Source organism: Macrobrachium rosenbergii, chromosome 21 (genome assembly GCF_040412425.1).
Source record: "Macrobrachium rosenbergii isolate ZJJX-2024 chromosome 21, ASM4041242v1, whole genome shotgun sequence".
In the NCBI taxonomy this organism is placed as follows: domain Eukaryota; kingdom Metazoa; phylum Arthropoda; class Malacostraca; order Decapoda; family Palaemonidae; genus Macrobrachium; species Macrobrachium rosenbergii.
The window spans coordinates 39,836,623-39,861,377 of NC_089761.1; the positions used below are offsets into that span (position 1 = coordinate 39,836,623).

At 38.3% G+C, this 24,755-nt stretch overlaps 1 protein-coding gene across 4 annotated transcripts; it reads left to right on the forward strand.

Moving 5' to 3' along the window:
- Positions 1 to 6,489: 6,489 nt before the first annotated feature.
- Positions 6,490 to 23,402, forward strand: LOC136849974 (probable G-protein coupled receptor Mth-like 3). Of its 4 annotated transcripts, none has more exons than XM_067123505.1 (8): positions 6,490 to 6,660; positions 14,481 to 15,590; positions 16,039 to 16,156; positions 17,676 to 17,754; positions 18,578 to 18,744; positions 18,999 to 19,145; positions 19,381 to 19,483; positions 20,515 to 23,402. In XM_067123505.1, the coding sequence occupies exons 2-8, from the start codon at positions 14,520 to 14,522 to the stop codon at positions 20,873 to 20,875; spliced, it is 2,046 nt and encodes a 681-aa protein (XP_066979606.1). In that variant the 5' UTR covers positions 6,490 to 6,660; positions 14,481 to 14,519; the 3' UTR covers positions 20,876 to 23,402. The 4 variants fall into 4 exon arrangements, with proteins under 4 accessions (XP_066979606.1, XP_066979608.1, XP_066979607.1 ...); XM_067123507.1 differs by having other exon boundaries at positions 6,542 to 6,660; positions 14,489 to 15,590; XM_067123506.1 differs by having other exon boundaries at positions 6,577 to 6,861.
- The last annotated feature ends 1,353 nt before the right edge of the window (positions 23,403 to 24,755 follow it).

The following is a 24,755-nucleotide window of genomic DNA, read 5'->3' on the forward strand; positions in this document are numbered from 1 at the left end:
CCATAGATAAAATTCCATTTTCGTTATACCTTATGAAAAAGAAAACGTCTGAATTTCATATGGGTAACAATAGCATTTAGTCATTGTCCTTACGTTTCCACAAATCTCCATTCATTTCTGCCCTCCTTTCTCATAGTTCTCACTCAAGTGGTTTTGGGTCTTCCAACTCTTCTGGTGGGAAAGAGCTTTTGAAATATAAGAAAATAGGTCACACTATAATTTTCACAATATAAAATAATAAAACTTTGTCTCTGAACACTTTTGAGGATTCACCATATCCGAGATATTAATGATTATCTAATCGATCCTCGAAAATTTTCTATTTTGTTTACATCCAGTAGGGAGTTGGTTCGAAAAAATGAGGTTTTTTACTGTAATGTTTCTCAGGAAGAGTGTAATGTTCTCAGAAAACTAGTTCCCCATCGAATGATTTTCGATTTTTGACATAAGGTTAGACAATACCTGTCCCCAACCCCCTCCATAGCTAATATGGCAAAATATTGTGGGTTTCCTCATCATAAGAAGTGGTCTAAAACGCTTTAAATATGAAAAATATTACATTTTACTTTTAATTTTGGTACTTTATGCATGCGGAGTTCTTCTGGACATTCACCAAGAGCTCCGCTCGGAGATAGTGTTTATTGACGAAATATTTTGACCGAATGTAGAAAAGGGTGTATATGATATAGTATAGGTGTGATAAATTGAGAAATTTACCGTCTTTTGTTTATGATTTTAAGTTAATCTTATACAGCATTTTCTATATTGTTCAGTTAAAAAATTAATTTCAATAATAAACAATATCTCCGCGGAGGACCCGTCCTGAGAATTAACCTTCTGGTGCCCAAAGGAACCTAGCTGACGCTATCGCCTATTATTTTTCATAATCTCATCTAGGATCATGTCAGGATCAGCGAACCCACTCACAGCAGGGTTAGCTATTCTTTACAAGATTATTTGGTTCGTTTTTCTTTACATTGGAATAATCGGGTTCGCTGTTCTAGACATGAACACTTCGGTACCAGACATTTGATCCCCCCCAAGGGCTAGTACTAAACAAGACAAAATACATTTGACACCCCCCCCCAGGAGCTAATACTAAACACGGCGAAACAGTGTAGATGAAGCAATGTTTCACCGTGTTTAGTACTAGCCCTCATGTGGAATTGGAGTTCGGACAGGAAAGTGTTGGCCATTCTCCACATGGGGATCATTGGGTTCGCTGTTCTTGACATGGAGATGTTGAGTTCGCTAATCTTGACATGACCCCTCATCTGCATAGGGAACTTCCATAATTTCCCTCCCTTAAAAGCTTTATTTTCAAATCGCCGAATTCTTTTAAATATGGTCTCTTTGTCATATCTTGAATCATGTCGGCAAAATAGCACAAAGAATCTTAACTTTCGTCTGTAACTGAAGTCTATTTGATTTCCTGAACTTAATCAGCGTGACCATTGTTTGATTGCATTTTTCAATCTTTCACTAAATTCCAACTCAAGAGAACCTGCATTGGATATCATTCACTGTTCCTGAATATTTGAAAGATTTAACCTTATCAATCCTTATTAATCTATTTTAAGCAAGCTTAGTAAGCCTTGTGGTGATTTGCTGATTAAAACTGCATCATCCGAAAAAAAAAAAAGGCAAGAAATTCATTGTTACTAAACGAAAAGATTTGCAAAGCTAAAGGTGAGACCATTTCATTTCATGCGTACATAAATCTGTCGAGTTTAGACGTCGTCACAGAACCTAAATAAAGGAGCCAGTTCCAGAAGTTACAGCTAAATTTCGGTTATTATTATTAAAAAAACTTATAGCTGTTTCCACGGCATTTAATTTATACAGTCTCCTCTATTCTTCTTCTTATCTTTTTTTCATCATCCTGTAGCTGCTAAATCGGGTTTCCCAAAGACATACAAAGATTTCTGTTTTAGGTTTATTTCCCCTGACGTTTCAAACGCGCTCTGGCCTTTATTTTCAAAGAGTGCATGAAATGGCATGCAGGTTACAAGAGTATGTGTAGCGAGTGGGGGTGGGGCAGTGGGTGCACAGTTGCCAGGTCGGTTATTCAGCTGCGTTTTGGTTGGTCGCGAGTTGGTGACGAAGTCGGTCCCGGAGGCGACGAGGCCTTCTGGGCCTAATCGCTATTGGAATTTGGGAGTGGCTGTTATCCGGGATTATACGTCGTTCAGGTGACCTGCCTTCTGTGTCCGGTGCTGGCTTTCTTTTTCTTTCTTCCTCTCTTTCTCTTTTTATCACACCTCCTCTTTCTCTTTCATTGTCACTTTCTCCCTCTCTCTATTCCTCTCTCCCTCTCTCCTTCGTAGTGCTTCGAGAAGCCGTAGGCGTCGGCAGTCCGTTGCCTGGTCTATGATTTTGGTGTTCTTTACAAGTTCTTCTCTTTCGGGCCTTCTTGATGTTTTTGAGCGTAATGATTAAAAATAGCCCCTTCTTGGAGGTGACAGGAGAGACGCTTGGAGAGTTCGATAGTAGTCATCCCGATATAAGAGTGGTGGCATCTTTCCACCGGGAATGCAAATTCGTAGATGAAACTACTTCCCTTCAAAGACGTTTCTAGGGCGCAGGGTTGTTGTTTTTAAGCAATAACTGGCTTGTTTTCATATTTTTATAATATATTATCAGGACAATTTTGTCATCTTCTGCGGTAGGGGTCACATTTTCATTTATTATTTTTCTGAGGGCATTCTCATCTGCATATTTTTGGTGCATGTCGTTCCTGTAATGTAGTTTTATGGACTTACTATGGTTGTTTTCGGTGTCCGTCATGCTTTCCCGGTGCCAGTTATTTACAGAGACTCGGGTTTGTCGTTCAACCATGAGATTAGAGAAGTAATGAGTATTTGTGCTGATTTTTCGATCTCTTCTGTTCCTTTCCACGTGGAACAGTATGAGAGGGCGAGACGGACGAAGGCTTTAACCACGGACTTTTTATACTTGTCCGGGCACTCACTGGACCCATTAAGACAGACCCGGGTTCGTGAGGTTTCTTGTTTACTGTGGTGGTATAACCCGTCAAGGGTTATACCACCACAGTATATACCCTTGTAACCTGCATGCCAGTTCATTCACTCTTTGAAAATAAAGGCCAGAGCGCGTTTGAAACGTCATAGGAAATAACCTTAAGAAAACAGAAATCTTCGTATGTCCTTGGGAAACCTGATTTACCAGCTACAGGCTGGTGAAAAAGAGATAAGGAGAATAGAGAAGACTGTATAAATTAAATGCCGTAGAAACAGCCATAATTTTTAATGCAACTGCTCTCAGAGAAGGTCTCTTCCCTATTATTATTATTATTATTATTATTATTATTATTATTATTATTATTATTATTATTATTATCACGAGCCAAGCTACAAGACCACAAGACCACGGACCCCAGTAGGGAATACAGCAAAATACAAGAAAGGAAAATGAGAAATGAAATGAAATCATGGTCACATTTGATAGAACTATGTAAATGGAGTGTATCTGGACGCTGCTCCCTTCGGCCTCCCTAGATTTTCTCATTTGCTTCCTCGTCTGATTTCAAGACTTTTGGGGAGGAAAATATATTAAAGAATGCAGGAAAAACACGTGTGCCCCGTACCTTGCTACAGCAAAGATAATCCAATCAGAAAAGTGAAGCAAGGTTTAGTCTGGTTAGTACATGGATGGGTGACCATCACAAAATGCCAGAGGACGTCGATGCGTAACTCACCTGAATTGGGGCTACCACCCTCATCCTAGATATTATAGTACCACATTTTGGAACCTAGCTCTGCTAGGCGAAAAAGAAATGTGAATGATCGATATCTATGTATGACTACCATATTCATTCTTAAACATTTTAATCCAGGATGAAACCCACGGGCATAAAACTTCCCAGAACCATTTTTGAAACCCATTCTAAAGGGTTGTCATTCTACTCTTGTACAGGGAAAAATAATTTCTTTCATACATTCCTTTGGAACATTTTTCTCCTCCAGATGTAACTTACACACCTTGGTAAGTCACTCATACTTTCACCTAACACATCAGTGTTTTATATATATATATATATATATATATATATATATATATATATATATATATATATATATATATATATATATATATATATATACTATAGATAGATATAGATAAAATACTGTGTTATATAAAAACACTAAAGTGTGAGTGAGCGACTTACCAAGGTGTGTGTTACATCTGAGGAGAAAAAATGTTCCAAAAGAAATTATTTTCCTGTAAGAGAAATCTTGGAAGCCTTTAGAATATTTTCCCCTGGTTTTGTGAAATAGAATTTTCATCCTGGATTAAAATTTTATGCCCATGGGTTTCATCCTGATACATAAATATTTATAATATATATATATATATATATATATATATATATATATATACATACATATATATATATGTGTGTGTGTGTGTGTGTGTGTGTGTGTATGTATTATATATATTATATATATCACTAATTTACATTCCTTTTTGCTTAGCAGAGTTAGATTCCAAAATGTGGTACTATAGCATCTAGGATGAGGGTGGCAGCCCCAATTCAGGTGAGTTACGTATCGACGCCCTCTGGCATTTTGTGATGGTCACCTATCCATGTACTGACCAGACAAAACCTTGCTTCACTTTTCTGATTGGATTATCTTTGCTCTAGCAAGGTACAGGGAACGCGTTTTTCCTACATTCTTTAATTAATACATTTTCCGCCCCAAAAGTCTTGAAATCAGACGAGGAAGCAAATGAGAAAGTCTAGGGAGGCCGAAGGGAGCAGCGTCCAGATACATTCCATTTACATAGTTTTATCAAATGTGACCATGATTTCATTTCATTTCAGGGCCCGTGGTCTTATGGTCTTGTAGCATTCTTCTATTTCAACTATCTTGGCTTGTGATAATAATAATAATAATAATAATAATAATAATAATAATAATAATAATAATAATAATAATAATAATAACCGAATTTTAGCTGTAATAACTTCTGGAATTGGCTTCCTTGAAATTCTCTCTTTTTTTTTTTTTTAAATCGAGACGCCACTCCTTATTCCTTTCTTAGTCCGATTTATTGTTTTCCCCAGGGGTATGGCTACAGAGGGGCATTAGATTGGCCGTGCCATCCAGTAATTCGGTCTTCGTGTTGAGAATTTATTCCATACTGAGCTTAACATGGAGGGACGATTGAAAAATTAGCCAATGTACGGAGAGAGAGAGAGAGAGAGAGAGAGAGAGAGAGAGAGAGAGATGGAAATACTGCTATGTATATATATGTGTGTGTGTGTGTACTTTTCAGTATTTCCATCTCACTCTCTCTCTCTCTAAGACGTGACCCCTGACTAACAGCTGTTCATGTGCATCACTCCTCGTCCCGGAAACAAACGGGGATTTACCTGCGTCACTGTGTGTGTGTGAGTGTGGGGGATTTACCTGCGTCACTGTGTGTGTGTGTGAGAGAGAGAGAGAGAGAGACAGAGACAGACAGATTCAGTAACAGTCATCAACGTCATTAAGTACTTCATGCATGTCTGAGAGTGTTATGTCGTCCTCTGTGCAGTCACCATCCACTTTCCACGCTCCAATGTACTTTTATTTTTTTTTTTTTTAAGATTACGGTGGCCTTGTGTCAGCAAGGGCTCCTGTTTGCGTAAGCAGCCCATAAAAGGAAGCATTGCATGACGTTACAGTCGCAATAACAGGATGCAAGATGGCCGGCTTAGAAAAAAAATAAAAGTTGACTTCCATATCTATGAAATGACAACTGAAAACGGTTTGGACTTCAAAATGACTTCAGCAGAGATAATCTGCATGACGCTCTCTCTCTCTCTCTCTCTCTCTCTCTCTCTCTCTCTCTCTCTCTCTCTCCGTTTAAACAAAAAGTATCGTAACATATAAAATGGAATATAAGATCTGAACTAAAGGACAATCGCTGGGACCTATGAGGTCATTCAGCGCTCAAAGGGAAACTGAGAGTAAAAATAGATTTTTAAGGTGTAACGGGAGGGAAACCTCGCAGTTGCACTACAAAACAAATTGTCAGGAGAGTGTGAAAAGTAAGACAGAAGAGCGAGAATATGAACGGAGGCACAGTACAAAAAATGAAAGGGGTCGCAGCTAGAAGCCGAAGGGACGCCGCAAAGAACCTAAGTTCACCGCGTCAGGTGCACAGACGGCACTGCTCCCCTACGGGAATAGTGAGACAGAGGTAGAATAAAAAGGGTAAAATCTGCCGTTTTCTGACAGATAAAAGATAGAAAACGTTGGAATGACCCAGTATCAATATGCCAAAATTTGCTTTGACCCCCCAGCCCAAAAAAGAAAATTAAACTAAATAACCGATTCGTCTTGCCCAAATCTGGGAAGGGAGCGATAGCGACAGATGACTCCCTCCATCCCCGCCCCCCACCCCCACACTCCCTGCCAACGAGCCTCGCCCATGTTCGGTGATCACCTATGCAAAGAATGAATTATTCCATGCTCGTCTGTTCTTCTTTGAAGTCTGGAAGTGTAGTCAGTGTGCCTCCATGCCCGTCGTTCTCCTTTTTTGAAGTCTGGAAGTGTATAGTTAGTCAGTGTGCCCGCGACAGTGACCGGAGAGAGGGCGAAGAGAAGCGAAAGAGCGAAGAACCTTCCAAAGCCTGAAGATTTTTCCCTGGTCAGTCTTTTCTTCCGTTTTAAACGAATCTTTCGTTTGCATCTATCATGTTTCTGTAATGTCTCTCTCTCTCGTGCTGAGAATTTAACCGCGTGCTGGAACGACACTGGTGACAATGTTTGCTTGACTGTATAAAGGAGGAGCTTCGTTACTTTTTATGGAAATAGATGGATAAAGTCTTTTAAAAGCTGCAAGTTGGACGTGAGTTTTTCAATGTCTTGTTATCTAATAAACTCGTGGTCCGTCCGCGTGACCTCTGACAAATATACTGTACCATGGAATACACACACGATCCCTCCATAAAAATTATATATATATATATATATATATATATATATATATATATATATATATATATATATATATATATATATATATATATATATATATGTATGTATGTATGTGTGTGTGTTTTATTAATCACGAAAAGGTACAAACGTGATGATTATATGAACAAAGTTTCAGCCACGAAGGAAAGCGAAACAGTGGAGGTGCTGAGTACTTTCGTCTTATTACCAAGTTGCTGTGACCATGTCTTGGTAACAAAACGAAAGTATTTAGCATCTCCACTGTTTCACTTTCCTTCGTGGCTGAAACTTTGTTCATACATACATACACACACACATACATATATATATATATATATATATATATATATATATATATATATATATATATATATATATATATATATATATATATATATATATATATATAGTTAAGTTTAGATCTATATTTTTTCCTTCATCGAAGCTTTAGTCTTGTGAGGAATAGACGAGTTGATGGACACACGAAGCCTTAGTTTTGTGAGGAATTGACGAGTTGACGGACACACGAAGCTTTAGTCTTGTGAGGAATGGACGAGTTGATGGACACACGAAGCCTTAGTTTTGTGAGGAGTAGACGAGTTGACGGACACACGAAGCCTTAGTTTTGTGAGGAGTAGACGAGATGACGGACACACGAAGCTTTAGTCTTGTGAGGAATGGACGAGCTGACTGGCACACGATTTCCCACAACAAAATTTAGTGCTATTATCGAGTCTTTGAATTAAAGGTCTCATCGTCCATGAGAAGTGACGTGTTCTACTCGCAACCTCGTAATTTAAGCCCCGTACACACTATGCATCATGATGCGCGCAGTGTTGAATGGATGTGTTGAAAAACCACTTTTTCAACATGAAGCCGCATCACCAACGTGTTGATGGGACGGAGCCATTTCAAGTGTTTGCACAGTGATGCATTAGCAGTCAGAGTGGTAGGAGTCCGCTCAGCTCCAGTGCCGATGGCTCAATCACATTTTATTGAATTGCATTTTTTTTTTCTGAGATACATTTGCTCATTAACCTAATCTGCATTTACTTTCTTTCGGAAGTTATTTTTCCTACTGAAGTCCTTACTCCCTTTCTTCTAGTTTTCCTTATGAAGCTTCTCTTTCTTTCTCTCACCTTCCTCCTGAGGACCTGACCTATCCTTCTGTATTCCTGCACAGTCTTCCAATCTGTCTTGCAATGTCTTTTTCCACTAAGTTTCTCATTTCCTCTTTTCACCACTCTTGTTCCCTCTTCCTAAACCTAAAGTCACTCACTGCCGACTGACTTTATCTTGAAAAAAAAAAAAAAAGTAAGAAGCTCATTTTCTCTCTCAAAAGTATATTTTGTAAATATTTTTCCTTGAAAATCGTTTTCTAATGAATTCCTTTTCCGAACATATTTCTACAGGCTCTTATCTCATGTACCTCAAGAGCTCTGCCTTCCCAATATGCCATCTCTTCCTCATATACCTATTTGTGCACTGGCATGCTCTAAAAACCTGCAATGCACAGATTCAAACTCTTCAAGAAACTCTTGTATTCTAATTCTCTTTCAATCCTGGCCCACACACATCCTCTATCAGAACTTTCCCTTTTGCCAGGCTCAATCTTACCCCATACAATCTTCATACTAACACATATGTACACTTAATCCCTGCCCAGAATTTCATTGATTCCACAATCAGTACAACTTCCCAAGCTGTACACTTTCAGCTATCCTCAACACACTGACCCTTTATCCTTACCATTCCCGCACAAAATGCCTTTTTTTCACCTCTGTCTCACTCAGTGCCAAACCAGGCAGCTTCCCTTCTTAAACCCATCAGCTATCGTACATTCCTTATCTTCTGCACCACATTAATATACATTTAAACCAGGAAGATGCATAGAAATACACGATGTGGGGTTACAAACCCTGGAGCCTCGATGACACAGTCGGTTACAGAGCAGCTTCGGACTTCGTAGAGGTCTGTGGCGTGGGTTCAAATCCGCAGCCGACTGATCAGAGAGGCGGACACTTTGCTATCCGTGTAGACATCCCGGGATTATGTATGTAATCAACGGATAGGTTTGCTTAAAAAGCAAATGGGTGTTACAGACTAAATACACACACAAAACAAAGCCACTACAACATCTTCTAAAAACATAAACATCTCACACGTCTCGAACTCTCGACCTACCCGCGCAACAACTTCCTGCTGCTGGGAAGAAAGAGCGTTGGGTCTGGTATGATACATGTAACATACGCTACCGGGGTCTAAGCGATGTCAGGCAGGGCAGCCGATCGAGACTACGGTCTACCCCAAAGCCAAATCAAAAGTCCTTCAAAAGAAGGCATCGTGCTTACCCCATACAAAAATGGGGAAAAAGCACGTTAAAAGAAGAAGAAGAAGAAGAAGAAGAAGGGGTTACAAACCCTATACCACGGCCGTTTTATGACTTTCACACTGTGCAGAGTAGTGGGATGTTATTATTTTCTAGCCATTTAAGAAAACTGAGAATCTGACGCCATTCGTCTCTTGTGGAGAACCTCATCTGCCATACAGGCATTTATTTTCACCATATCTATCGCGCGAGAACAAGTGAGCAGTGTTGCAGTACAGTTTTGCCGCTAGTAATTTTATTCAACACCACTACTGCACCACGTGGCTGATACATGATGCACAGTGTACGGGGCTTTAGACGTTCTTTAAGATTCGAGACCCGGGAGGGGAGAGAACTTTCGCCGCTATGCTCCCTGTGAAATCTATTTTGTAAAAAAAAAAAAAAAAAGTATGAGGAAATCGAAAACTCGTGATTATTGAGAATATTAATAACAGGCTTTCACATTTCATGCTCAATTCAAATCAGACCGCTGCTTGACAGCTGCAAGCATAATATTTCCTACTCCTGACCTCGGTAAGGCATCCGTGGAGACGTAATTCCCCAGGGCCCTTTAAAATTCCAAGGTCCAGCTAACCCAAGATGGACATTAGTTGCACAACTACAGACTTCATTTTGCGCTGAGTTAAACAATAAAGATATCCACATTTACGCCACCTTGTGAGTGAATATAAATTTGAAATATTAATGTAATGGCAACTGACGCGTGTGCCAAAGATCATCATAGCTGGCATCAAAATTAAACGTCGGAACCTTGAACGTAAAATCCGTTTGGGAAAAGAGCGAGTATGCCACGGCATACGTAATTAAAGCGACTACGCTGCGCTTGCTGATTATTCCTTCATCCGTGTGTATACACAAACACACACACACACACACATATATATATATATGTATATATATATATATATATATATTTATATATATTTATAATATATAGTTTACCGATACTGTGCAAAGTGTGTTAAGCATGTACTGTATATCTTCGCAGCAGAGTAAAGAAGCAGCTCTGTGAATTTTAGCATATTGGGAGTAAACAAAATAAACGGAATGGAATGGAAAATATATATTAATAAAGAGAAAAGCCATAAATCCGCAGGACATTTCATTCCCTCTGAAAGAAATTGTCAGAAATACCATCACGATTGTTGACAGCTAAAATCAAGAATAATCTTGTTAAAATAAGTTAGAATTCATCCTGACAGCTTTCCGGAACTCTCTAATCTCTCCTTAAAACTGACATATGAGAATTTGGCTGCACAGCCAAGCACTGGGACACTTCAGACCATTCAGTGATTATCGCAGTGAAAAGGGGCAGTTGGAGTGGTTGGACAGCAAGAAGAAAGGAAGCGGAAATGGACCTAGAATCATGGGCTGAAAAATGGCTGCAGCTGGGGGCCGAAGAGACGCTGCAAACAACCTTTAGTGATGCCTACAGTGCACCACGTGAGGTGCACTAACCAGTTACCAATTACGGGGTCTCGTCAAAATGAACTTTCAAGTTTAAAAGGATTCAAATGGATAATGTGAACTAAGCAGTCTCTGGACTCCTAACATATTTGACAAAAATATATCAGTGTGGATTTTAGTTTTCATCGAGGTGCTCATGATATTATCATCATCATCCTCATTATTATTATTATTATTCAAAACGGCCCCATACTCATGCAAAACTTAGCAAAAAGATCTTCAGTTATATAAACTAACTTCCAAATATCAGTGGTCATTATATAAAAAAACACTCGGGACCAGAGAAGAATTAAAAAACAAAAACAAATAAACAACGAAATAATTATGCACATAAAAATATATCATTTAGTGTCACGACGTTCGTCAAACTTCCCATAATCACAGAGAATAATAATAATAATAATAATAATAATAATAATAATAATAATAATAATAATAATAATAATAAAAAGAAGGGATAGACTTTTTTAGTTTTCTGTAAAAGAAAACTATTGTGCCGGTTTTGTCTGTCCGTCCGCGCTTTTTTCTGTCCGTCCTCAGATCTTGAAAACTACTAAGGCTAGAGGGCTGCAAATTGATGTTATCATCCACCCTCCAATCATCAAACCTACCAAATTGCAGTCCTTGCCTCAGTAGTTTTTATTTTATTCAAAGTTAAAGTTAGCCATAAGCGTACTTCTGGCAACGATATAGGATAGGCCATCACCAGGCCGAGGTTAAAGTTTTATGGGCCGCGGCTCATATAGCATTATACCGAAACCACCGAAAGATAGGTCTATTTTCGGCGGCCATGATTATATGCTGTAGCGGTTATACAGAAAACTCGATTGCACCGAAGAAACTTCGGCGCATTTTTTACTCGTTTAATTTAAACTCAGCTTCAACAGGGAACTTCAGTTACCATCCTCAGTACCGGCAACCCTAAGAACCGGTGCGTGCTATTCGTTTCGAAGAGCAGGATCACCCCCACTTTTCTGAGGTGTCATGATATTATCACACTCACCAGTTAGTAAAGTCTGTCACTTTTTGCCTTTTCCTATGGAATGGTCATCTCGGCAGGCTTGTTGATGCAGCCTTGGTTTAACTAACTCTTATGCTACTCAAGTACATAAGTAGGCTACTTACCTGTTTTATGGTTTGTTGTTAATTATTTGCCATCTTCTTGCATTTTCGTTTCTTTCTATACATGAGGTTGATTTGCATCTTAGTGCCTTTTAAGCTCTTTTAATAATAATAATAATAATAATAATAATAATAATAATAATAATAATAATAATAGTGACGGAGAAGTACAAATAAGATGATTTATGGAGACATGATATGATTTTTAAAAAAGAGTTGCTTTATATCACATGATTACATGTGTTCAATTTTTTAAAAACTAATCTCCTCTACCCTCCACCAATCCAACCACCTCAATAAATAAATGAATAAAGCCATAGGTCAAAGATAAAAAAAAAATAGAATAAAAAATTCCTGGACGATCAAACTGCATCAGCAAGAGAGACCTACTGCCACAGTTCAGAAACTTCAAAGAAGAAAAAAAACTTCTACAATGTCAAAGAAGAAAAAAAACTTCTACAATGTCAAAGAAAAAAAACTTCTACAATGTAAAAAAAAAAACTTCTACAATATCAAAGAAAAAAACTTCTACAATGTCAAAGAAAAAAACTTCTACAATGTCAAAGAAGAAAAAAACTTCTACAATGTCAAAGAAGAAAAAAAACTTCTACGATGTCAAAGAAGAAAAAAAACTTCTACAATGTCAGAGAAGAAAAAAAACTTCTACAATGTCAAAGAAGAAAAAAAACTTCTACAATGTCAGAGATAAATCGTCAAGGCTGTCAACATAAAATGAGTTTCCAAAGTGCAACCATTGCCATTGCTGTCCCCATGTCCCACATTTATCAAAATTGTAAAATCACTAGACAAGGTCTGCTTTCTAGTCTAACGAAAACTTAAGAATGGGTGATTGTCAAAACATAAAATGTCCTTTCAAAGTGCAACCATTGCCATTGCTGTCCCCATGTCCCACATTTATCAAAATTGTAAAATCTCTAGTGGAAGTCTCTTGTCTAGATCTAACGAAAACTAAAATATCTCATTGTGGAAAACTTGTGAAAATGCCACTGAGTGAAATATCTTGAGTGGAAGTCTTGTGAGATCCACTTAAAATATCTCTAGTGGAAGTCTTGTGAGATCCACCTAAAATATCTCAAGTGGAAGTCTTGTGAGATCCACTTGAAATATCTTGAGTGGAAGTCTTGTGAGATCCACTTAAAATATCTTGAGTGGAAGTCTTGTGAGATCTACTTGAAACATCTCAAGTGGAAGTCTTGTGAGATCCACTTAAAATATCTCAAGTGGAAGTCTTGTGAGATCCACTTAAAATATCTCCAGTGGAAGTCTTGTGAGATCCACTTAAAATATCTCAAGTGGAAGTCTTGTGAGATCCCCTTAAAATATCTCAAGTGGAAGTCTTGTGAGATCCCCTTAAAATATCTTGAGTGGAAGTCTTGTGAGATCTACTTGAAATATCTCAAGTGGAAGTCTTGTGAGATCCACTTAAAATATCTCAAGTGGAAGTCTTGTCAGATCCCCTTAAAATATCTTGAGTGGAAGTCTTGTGAGATCTACTTGAAATATCTCAAGTGGAAGTCTTGTGAGATCCACTTAAAATATCTCAAGTGGAAGTCTTGTGAGATCCACCTAAAATATCTCAAGTGGAAGTCTTGTCAGATCCCCTTAAAATATCTTGAGTGGAAGTCTTGTGAGATCCACTTAAAATATCTCAAGTGGAAGTCTTGTGAGATCCACCTAAAATATCTCAAGTGGAAGTCTTGTCAGATCCACTTAAAATATCTTGAAGTGGAAGTCTTGTGAGATCCACCTAAAATATCTCAAGTGGAAGTCTTGTGAGATCCACCTAAAATATCTCAAGTGGAAGTCTTGTCAGATCCCCTTAAAATATCTTGAGTGGAAGTCTTGTGAGATCCACTTAAAATATCTCAAGTGGAAGTCTTGTGAGATCCACTTAAAATATCTCCAGTGGAAGTCTTGTGAGATCCACCTAAAATATCTCAAGTGGAAGTCTTGTCAGATCCTTAAAATATCTTGAGTGGAAGTCTTGTGAGATCCACTTAAAATATCTCCAGTGGAAGTCTTGTGAGATCCACCTAAAATATCTCAAGTGGAAGTCTTGTCAGATCCCCTTAAAATATCTTGAGTGGAAGTCTTGTGAGATCCACTTAAAATATCTCCAGTGGAAGTCTTGTGAGATCCACCTAAAATATCTCAAGTGGAAGTCTTGTCAGATCCCCTTAAAATATCTTGAGTGGAAGTCTTGTGAGATCCACTTAAAATATCTCAAGTGGAAATCTTGTCAGATCCACTTGGCTTCCATCAAGACCTGTATCTCACCCTGATAGAAACTCATTTCTCGTTGTAATGTGGTTCGGATTCCACAATGAGCTATAGGTCCCGTTGCTAGGTAACCAATTGGTTCTTAGCTACGTAAAATAAAATCTAATCCTTCGGGCCAGCCCTAGGAGAGCTGTTAATCAGCTCAGTGGTCTGGTTAATTAAACTTAGGTATACTTAACTTTTAACCTGCTACTCAGCCAGCCATCTGTAACTTTCTGAATTTGATTTTACAGTTTTACAGGCCTGGAATCCGTCAAAGACCGTAGGACCCCATGAAGAGCACTTTTCTACTACTAACTTCATTCATCTTAGCGTGGCAGAAGGAAGCCTTTACTGAGAGTCTGCACAATGGGAGCGAGCTTGAAGCACCTTATGGAAATTCTTCATCGTCAAACCAGCACAATATCACTAGCAGTGATTCACATTTTCCCCTCGACTCTGCTAGATACGCTTTCAAAAAGTGCTGCCCATCTCATGAAATCTTGTCCAACAAAGGCTGCGTATCAAAAGGAGCTGATTATGTTCCAAGTAAGACAATGACTAGGTTGACGGAAACCCACTTTCCTCAGACCTCATGGCCTGAATCTGCTGATGGAAAGAACTGTAGCACAATGTTAAAAACGAGAGAGAACTCTACTCACTGGGTGGTTACAGATGACGGCTACCTGACTGTAGGTTCCACCTATGGAGATCAAACTGTTTCCTTTTATTGTGTGGAAGATTATATAGAAATGACAGGTGCGACAGAAACTGTGGCCGTATTGTGCTTGAGAGACGTAGCCCATATTTTATCGACTACGTTGGTCGATCGTTTCAGCAAAGGTCATCATGTTGGAAAATGTTGTCCGAGAAAAACGTACATCAGTCACCAAAATGGATCCTATTCTTGTGTCAGTGACACTCTTGAATTGGATATTGTCAAGACTGAAGAGTTTGTGGCAGCTAATATTACGGAAGTGGAAGAAGCAGACTTCCCTGTTTGCAGTTATAATGTGCCAATTAAGTATTTTCATTTTGGCCACCTGTCAAACTCAGTTTATTCTAGCTTCGATGAAGACCGGATCATGACTATTTTCTACGTGGAGGAGAATTCTTTAGAAAACGTCTGCGTCCGAGAAAAGGTACCGATCAACATCGCAGAGTATTGCATCGATCACGTAGTTGACAACACCACAGACATTCAGGTCTTCGTTTGTGCCGATTTTGAATCGAAGCTCGTGAAGCATCAGGAAAAGTTCCTCGTCCTTCCTGTTCTTCTGGGATTCTCCTGCGCTGCGTTACTTGCAACAGTTCTCTTCTTGGTCACAGCCAGAGTTAGACGTGAATTATATACTGTGAGAAAGGTAAGTTACATCACTGTTCAGTCTGTTTCTGAGGCACATCGCCCAGTGCCTTCATTTTGAGATTCGAATGCACTTGCAAGTGTTCACTCATCCTCCCCCACGCATCCGTCAGTAGTGCTTTGGATGCTTCTGCTAATTGGCCCCAATAATATCATTCGTTCTATGAGAGAAGGCCAGTAAGATCTTCAGATAACTGAATTTCTTTGAAAGTAATATTTATACTTAGGGTTCTATTCCTGTTGTGCTCTTCAAAGTCGAATTCATTTTTTCTAATAACATTTTCCCTCAACAGATCTCCTGGTTCACATTTTTCAGAACCCATGATGTATTCTCAAGTCTGTTAGCTAGTCGCAGTCTGTTAATTCATGTATTGCATCTGTTTGAATTTCTTGAGACCTGCAAGTTAGTTCTGCTTTGTTCACGACATAATGCGTCTTTCGTCCTACAGATCAACACACTCGCTGGGAGAATCCTTCTGGCTTATGTGATGTCCTACTTGCTGGCATTTCTAATCCTGATCATTAACCAGACTCTAGTTCTCGATGAAAGAACTTGCATTCCACTTGGTGAGTAATGGAGTCTTTTAACTTAGTTCTTCGAGATGGCTTTTCATTTTTGGTAATTTCGAATGTTTCATTTTACCAGAATATTAATTTTCTAAACATGTGAAAATCATCGTAACTCCAGCTAAAAAGTTAATCACTCATGCAATCATGACTGCAAGAAAATATTTTTTCATTATACAACCACCTCTCAGTGAGAATCCAGATGAATAGAAAATTATTGTGCTTTTAGGACTAGGATATAAACATTTCGACGGTGAACGAATGGCTCCGTCAAACATAAATTCTCATGGTGTACACGTCAGTCATGCAATCTGACACCCTGCGCCTCTTCCACTTTTTCATCTAAGCCACGCAGAACACTCTCTGGCTGTAGAGTTTTCAGGTCCTTCTCAGCAATTTCAACTTTTTCTGTCATTTACATTCCTTATCAGCACTTCACTTCCATAAGGGAGAGCTGGCTCAACAACTCTTCCCCAATAATTTATTTGTCTTTGGTACAGATCACAGTTCAACCGCCCTAGGAGAGCTGTTAATAAGCTCAGTGGTCTGGTTAAAGAGACCTTCAAACTCCTTTGTTCGCTTCCTCCATTTTCTATGGGATTCGATTGTCATATATTCCTTTTCCTTCTTATATGGGTGCAAATTGAGTCAGAATTTTCTCTAATGAGGACCACCATCACTACGTTGTCATTGTATCTCAGGGGTTATTCTCAAGGAACAGAAATAAAGACTATCAAGTCCCCTGGAGGTGGTTACAGAGCGAACAGTAAAGATTTACCGCTTATCAACAGAAAAGTCTAAACCACCCTTCCTTTCTGACTTGATTTGACTTACTTGTTTCTGATTACTTTTTGTTGACTTGTTTACTATTTCTCTTCTACTTGCTTTGTCTTTAACACAGGAACATTCTGTTCTGTGTAAGCTTGCACGTAACTTGATGACATTTTTCACTTGCTGCACATTTTCTGTTATGGCATTTTAATCCAGGTTTAGGGATAAAATGGTCTTTGGGGAAGATATTACCACAGCAACTTCACCTATTGACCCTAACCTGAAACAGAGGTAATACAGGGTACAACCCTAGCCTAGGAAACAATTTCCAATTCATATGCTCACAATCTCTCTCTCCCTCTCTCTTTCTTGAAGCACAAGTCTTTGCACACACAGACCTATAGTCGTCGCCCAGTTTAAAATCTGGCACCTTCATAAGAAAAAGTGTAAAAACTATTAAATGGCATGTTTACAATAAATATTCCCTCTAATTAGGAACTGCATACACATTGTTCACAAGGTTAACAGGGATAAGCTTCAAGACCAGGAGACCTGTGCATGTGGGCACCTTCTGGTAACTGTTAGTTGATGGCGTAACAGTCAAAACCAACAATTGTATGCTCCATTTTAAATTTCTTGCGATTCAGTCGAAACAGGACGCTTCTTTTTTGCTGCATTATCACCATTACATGTTTTTCACTACTAGCATCTTTTCTTTTATTGGTCATTCCTTTTCTTATTCTGACAGGTGGGGCCCTGCTGTTCTTTTCCTTAGCTGCCTTTCTGTGGAACACATCCATCTCCATGGAGGCACTCGTCCTCACAGTGTAAGGTTTACCATCAAACTTAATGGTTTTCATAAACTGATCTTTATTTTGTAGTTCCTCGTGAAAAAGGATCTGGGGTGGAATTATCCTTAGCGTTTTCCTTCTTTTCAATTTGGTACTGAAAGCTCTGTTGTCTTTAGAACCAACCAGAACACTTTTAGAAATGATAGAGAGCCTGGAAGCAATTCCAGTATGAAAGTACAACGACACTGGTATATTTCTTAGTAATGTTCGATGAAGGTGTCGCTGCCCAAATGATATTATGTGACAACATTTGTATATTAAAATAATCACAGATCACAGATTAGTTCCCGTGTAAGTCCATTTTTTTTCTTTTTTTGAAGATGAAGTCCTACAGCCACAAATTTGGTTCTTATTCCCCAGTGGGTTATGTAAACCCTTTGGTAGCTTTAAGAGAAATTCGAAAGACTAAAGAATGGCACCTAAACTCAACACTTTAAGCCACAGCCTCAACACAAGGTCAGTGAGGAAGTGGTTTAGATCATTATACACTATTGCTAAAAAATATCTCCTGTCATTTCTGGGTAAAGTACTGAATGCTAACAATATTAAGTGTACCTTCAGGAGTCTTATACACCACATTTTATATAAGTGACCTCTGCTCTACTAAGGCTGACTTCAGGAAATGGTTTCAATAAATACTGTAACGACTTACTTGTGCAGTACACAATCAGAAGCATTCAGTGATCAACAAATCGCTATGGTTTACTGTGGATATCATATCAACTGTGAAATACACATACTCGTTTTTGCAGCAACAGGAACAGCTTAACTCAATATTCTACAAGCACTATACTTACAGAGATATCAGGATGTCTGAAAGCTTCAGGTTTCTGTGCTACTGCTTATGCGCCTGGGGTGTGGCGGGTATCATCACAGCAGTAGCTCTGACGCTTGGCTATTACAGACCAAGCTTGCCTTGCTCAGTCATCACACCGAGGTTTGGAGTAAAGGAGTGTTTTTTCTCTGGTAAGTAATCTTGATTTTTGTATAGCAGGTCTTCTTCCTCTCAGATATTTGATACTCCAGTTTATTTCTGTATATAAACCTGTCAGCTTGGGGATCTCTGTAATACTCGCATTTCAGTGAGATCTCCACCAGAAAAAAAATTAAAATTCTATTCTATAGAACCCTTTTCATCACATTAATAGCCTTTTGGATTTTTCATTATGAATAATTGCCTAACAGTTTTCAATGCCGACAAAATTCTTTATTCCCTTTAGATCCAAGGGCAAAGCTGGTCTACCTATATTTGCCAATGTGCATCTCCCTGTGTGCAAACATTCTCTTCCTAGCAGCAAGCAAACTCGTCCGACGTGCAAAAATTAGGCAACTTGAGCAAGGGCTAAGACCCCAAAACAATTCTGAGAGTAAGTATATTCTTACTTTGAGCAATTTTAACCATGGCCCTAGAATCTCTTTATATAATGGGATTGGTCATTCTAGTGCATAGCTTCAATCACAAACAATTTATTCTCCGCACACCTGATTTTCTAAAGTTTGGAATCGAAAGGGTGTGTCAAATTAAGACAGTAGCCTTTCAGGCTTGTTCCACATGAATATTTGTTCACTTTGACTAACAACAAAAATAACAATGATCTCCAGCACAGACAAGTCAGAGCAGAGATGCTGGGACAGACCAGAAACCAAAACCTGGCAAGGCAGAGAGACAGTGTTCGGGACTCAGGAAGTATGAGAATCGTAGCGTGTAAGTATTCTTCCTATTCGCTTCGTTTTCCTTTGCTCGCCTCCTTTATATCGTCTATATTCAATGTGCTAAGAACTTCGAACTAACAAGACCACCTTACTACAGTCTTACTTGGCTCTGTTCAGTAGTCCTGCATAACGCTGCTAGTTTTCCAGCCTAGTTAGTGAGTGCCGACCAAGGTACAGAGTCGGACTAATTATGTACCATGGGCTTAAGCTAATTATTATGTCTGATATTCATTGAAATTAATTCATCAGACATAATATATTGTGCCTTTAATGATAATTACAGCAACAGGAAAGACAAAATACATTCCTCAGGTTGCAGCATTGTCCTCTCGTCATGACTTCTAAAAACAACTTTTAATATCTGATGGTCTTTTCTCGATTTCGTAATCTCCTTTAAAAAAAAAAACTAGATCTCTCAAAGTGAGCAAAAGCCACTATTTCCAACCTATTACCAATTTTGTTGCTTTCATAACAGAAATTAGTTTTACTACTTTCCTTTTGAACACGACATCATACAAAAGGTTTATAACATTTTCTAAGAAACTTGTCTCCAGCAGCACAGTTAAGGGATTATGATCCCTTCCTCACATATGTTTATAGCTTCAGTTGTCTTGAGACATACCACTGACGACATCAGTCACTGGGGTTTTGAAGACAATCTATCAAAATCTTGTGTAGGTTTTTATTTGAATCAGTTTACCACGTGGCCTCAAAAACTTACATTAAAAATGCTTATCTTTACTTACCATATGAGACCGAAAAATAGTTCATGATGTAAACTGACCCTATAAGAAATGTTCTTGCCGTAAAAACTAACTAAAAGGATATTTCTTATATGAATATTTCTTATGGAAATTTTATAGACAGTCATTTTGGTGCAACCCAATTTAATGGGGTCACTTGGTGCAGTCTGCACATCCCCGCATCTCTATAGTAACACCGTTAGCAGCACTCAACATTATAAAAGAACTTTCTGACTTTATAGAATACCAGTGACAGCTTCTTTTGTCCTTCATCTTACAGGTTTAGCGACTCAGTAAAGTTGGTGTTCTGGGCCGGACTGACTTGGATATCAGAAGTCGCCTCATTTTTGTATGATTATTACGTGGGAGTTTCAGAAGAATGGTACAGCTACCTACTGTACATCCCTACAGCGTTGAACACTCTTCGGGGAGTTGGAATTTTCTGGATTATCGTGCTGGCACCAGAATACCGCAAGAGAATTTACAAAAAGGTTGCGAGTCTCTGCCCATGGGTTGCATCACTTGGCAAGAAAAGACAATCTCGCTCAACAACTAGTCCTGCGCCTTCAGACACGTATGCTACCTCACAATACAAAACACCATCTACTGGCGAGACGGAGGACACAGTTACAAAGCTCTGATTTTGTACAGGATCTGAGCCAACACGCACACTTGAGTATCAGCCAAACCTGGTCCCAAATATGAAATTAAATTCAAGTATGGCAACATTTGCTAGCCATTACTGCAAAAAGCATAAGCAGCTTCAATTGTACACTAATGTAAAACACAAGAGCTACAGGAATCTGACCCCACAGGGAACCGTGTTCAGTATTCCAAAGATTCTGAATCTTCAGGGAACCATATACATTTACCAGAAGTTTCTGAGTGTCAAGGGGACCAGAAGTAAGTCCCAAAGTCCTGAGTTTAAATGAAACAGAGCCAATGTGCACAAGATTCTGAGTCTTTAGGGAACCATATACATTTATCACAAGATTCCAAGCTATAGTGGACATCTTTATTACATAAGGAAGTTTCAGCTTCAACAACCTAAGCCATTTTCAGCCTTAAATAGAGACAAACATCAAAACATAAGATGATAAACCAGTAAAGAACAATCCAAATGAAGTTCACATTCAAGAATAAAATAAGCATTTCCACAGAATTTTTTAAAAACAAGTTACTATCACGATTCACCTACTACAATTCAGCAAATTACAGTTATCAAAACTAAGTCAGATAAATTAGAAATTTAAAAATTTACTGAGGCAGAAATAAAACGTATCTCTACGAAGCATGTCCATAACGTAAAACATAAAATGAAAAAGAGCGAAAAATTATACACTGGATACCCTGACCTAATGACCGGAAAGCGTGTGGCTGGAAAATTAATCTATTACAGCTTGGTTTTATGGATGTGTTTCTTAGACCTATGTTTTGGTTTTACTTCTGTGAAATCGTTTTTTTTATTTTATTTTATCTGATTTAGTTTTAATTACTACTGTAATTCGTTGAACTGTATTAATTTAATTCATTATGTTTTTTCTTTCTCTTTCCGAGTAGAATTTTTTACTGATTGTAAGGCAGTTTTGAAACTTTTTTTCAATTCTTATTTTATTCTCGAGTTTGAACTGACTTTGGATTGTACTTTCTAATGTACAATCTTACGTTCGGTGTGTGCCCCTACTTGGGTTGAAACTGTCCTAACAGAGAAAGATGGTGACCATAGCGCTTGTTTGATTGTTCCCCATGAGAAACGGAGTGGCTAGGGCAGTGATTCTCAAACTGGGTGCCGTGGCACACTGGGGTGCCACTGACAGTGCCTACGGGTGCCGCAAGATCGCCATGAATTTTGTCTTGGTTAGATCATCTCAATGATCATTTGCAGAGAAAAAAGTTTACAGAAGTCTTCATATAACTATTATCAGTGCGTCTACTCTAATTATGTTTATCTAATTCCTCTGATATGCTCTTTGTCTGTTCAGTATATTTCTGCAGGTACGGTGCGCTGATTTTGATCTGAGTATGGATAACAATTTTATTAATTTAATAAGGAGTTAATTCATGCGATACGGTGGGATGGTGATGATTACATTATTCAGGGTGCCATTACTAAAAAAAGATTGAGAACCACTGGGCTACGGGGTCAGATACAAGTCACAAGCATTACACGTACCTTGTGCTATGGATTACTCCATTCTTGCAATTAATGAGTCTGCGGCCCGCCTGGGAAAATGCCGTGAATACCAGTTGGCCGTCACTGTACATACACTGACCCACCTGCTTTGCAGAATTGTACATAGGGTGGGGTGGGGGGTCGAATGACCCCAAAATTAAAAATGCCCCCAAAAAAATTTCTGGAAGCCCAAGTTTTCTGTGACTATCCTTTTCATTGAACTGTACTTACAAAGTAATAAAAACAATCTTTTGTTTTTTTGGCAAGTCTTCTTTTATAAATTCTGTTATCAAACATTAATCTCAGTCTTTAATAGTAGGAAATACAAGAGTGATGATAGGAATATGATATAGGCCACCATATTTGTAGATTTTAGTAGAGATACGATAAATTTAAAGCTGTGGTACGATAATCCGGTCGGAGAAATTTGACGACGCTGCAGCAAGGCTGCCGAAATGTGGAATTTTCAAGTATTTCATCTTGTATATACCTATATATGCAATGACATATATAAAGAAAAGGTCCAGTTTTGGGAAAAACGACGCCCCCCCCCCCATAAAAAACTGGGTACGGGCTTGTTTTGTTTCCCTCGATTCAACTTATTCTCAGCTGGATGTACGCCAACGAGGTAAGTTTGGTGTAGAAAATGTCTGATGGGCATGGCGGGCACATGATGCAGTCGGACAAGCCAAATGAAATACTGCAGTTACCACCGACTGTCTTACAAATCGATACCCATTGTCCTTAAGCCTTTGGCTAGCACACCTAGTCAAGATGCATGGTTACCAAAGGTTATCTATCCAGTCTTCCTTAAGGTGGAACCATCTCCTCCAATCGTAAGGTAAACCTTTGCTGTTTTCACTCTTATCAAGAAAGCAACAACCGAAAAACAATGAGTCTAATAGCATAATCTATGCTGACTATATTATTTACCGGAGAAACAGAAGGTGATGCATTTATCAACGGACTATAATTCAAATAAACATTCACCCTGAGACTTTAGATTCTTTCTCCTGGAAACTGATGGTTTTTCGGCTCTCTGGGGTCTTTTGGCAACTTGTCGCCATACTCTGGACCAAGTAGCTGATAACTGATTGCTTAATTTCTACACACTCGCGTCACAAAGTAGCCAAAACTGGTCCAAATATGAAATTAAGTAAGTCAACGCTTGTCCTACGTAACTGCAACAATCGTACGTAGCTTCGATTGTGTACAAATACTGAGAAATGATATTGGCTACTTGGAACGAATTCCGGAGGGAAGATGCCAGAAACTATAATTACAGAAAATAGAATTTTAAAAAAATTTATCATTCTTTTACGAAAAAGATTAATATGAGAAAAGAAGCAGCAATGTGCCAAAAGGCAGACAAAAAATTACAAAAGAACAAAGCAATAAACAAACAAATGCTTGCATGAATACATACTTACATCAAGTGGTATATATATATATATATATATAATTATATATATATATATATTAATATATATATATATATATATATATATATATATATATATATATATATATATATATATATATATATATATTCTTCTCTCGCTCTCTCTATTTATATATAATGTGCAAGCTAAAAAGGCTGAACCGTGAATGAACCCCTGTGCATAAAACTTCCGCATTGTTAGTTGCTTCGTATACTTGCACACAAAACGCCATTCACCTCAATCTTGTTCGCACTCATTCGCTTCCTGAATGCTGAAGCCCTCTAGTCTATCAGCTCTTTCAAACCATCTATCCATCCCTTAACCAGTCTCTCATCCTCCATTCTTTCCACATGACCAGACCATCTCGAAAAACACTGCTCTGTCCATCCACGTATGGCAAACTTTTTACACATTCTACACATTTCTATAGTCACTTTCAATCCTTCTCATGTCACAAATACTACGTAACACTTCATCTCATGTCTCAACAATTCTGCTTCAATTCACATTCTACAGTCACACTTTACTTCTTAAAGGAGAACTGGCTCAACAATCTCTTAATACATTCACACCTTGACTCCCACTGACATTCCGAGTCTCACGTCCATCTCTTGAGCAAAACCTGCTACTCTGTTTCCAATCACTCAGTGACTTGACTATTTTCATCATACCATCATACACACACACACACACACACACACACACACACAAATATATATATATATATATATATATATATACATACATAAATATATACATATATATATATATATATATATATATATATATATATATATATATATCACCTATATCACATACACATACTATATGTGTGTGTGTGTATGCCTGCACTCAATAAATATGAAGGATTTTCAACACTGCCGACTTGGTAGACAAGGCTAGATG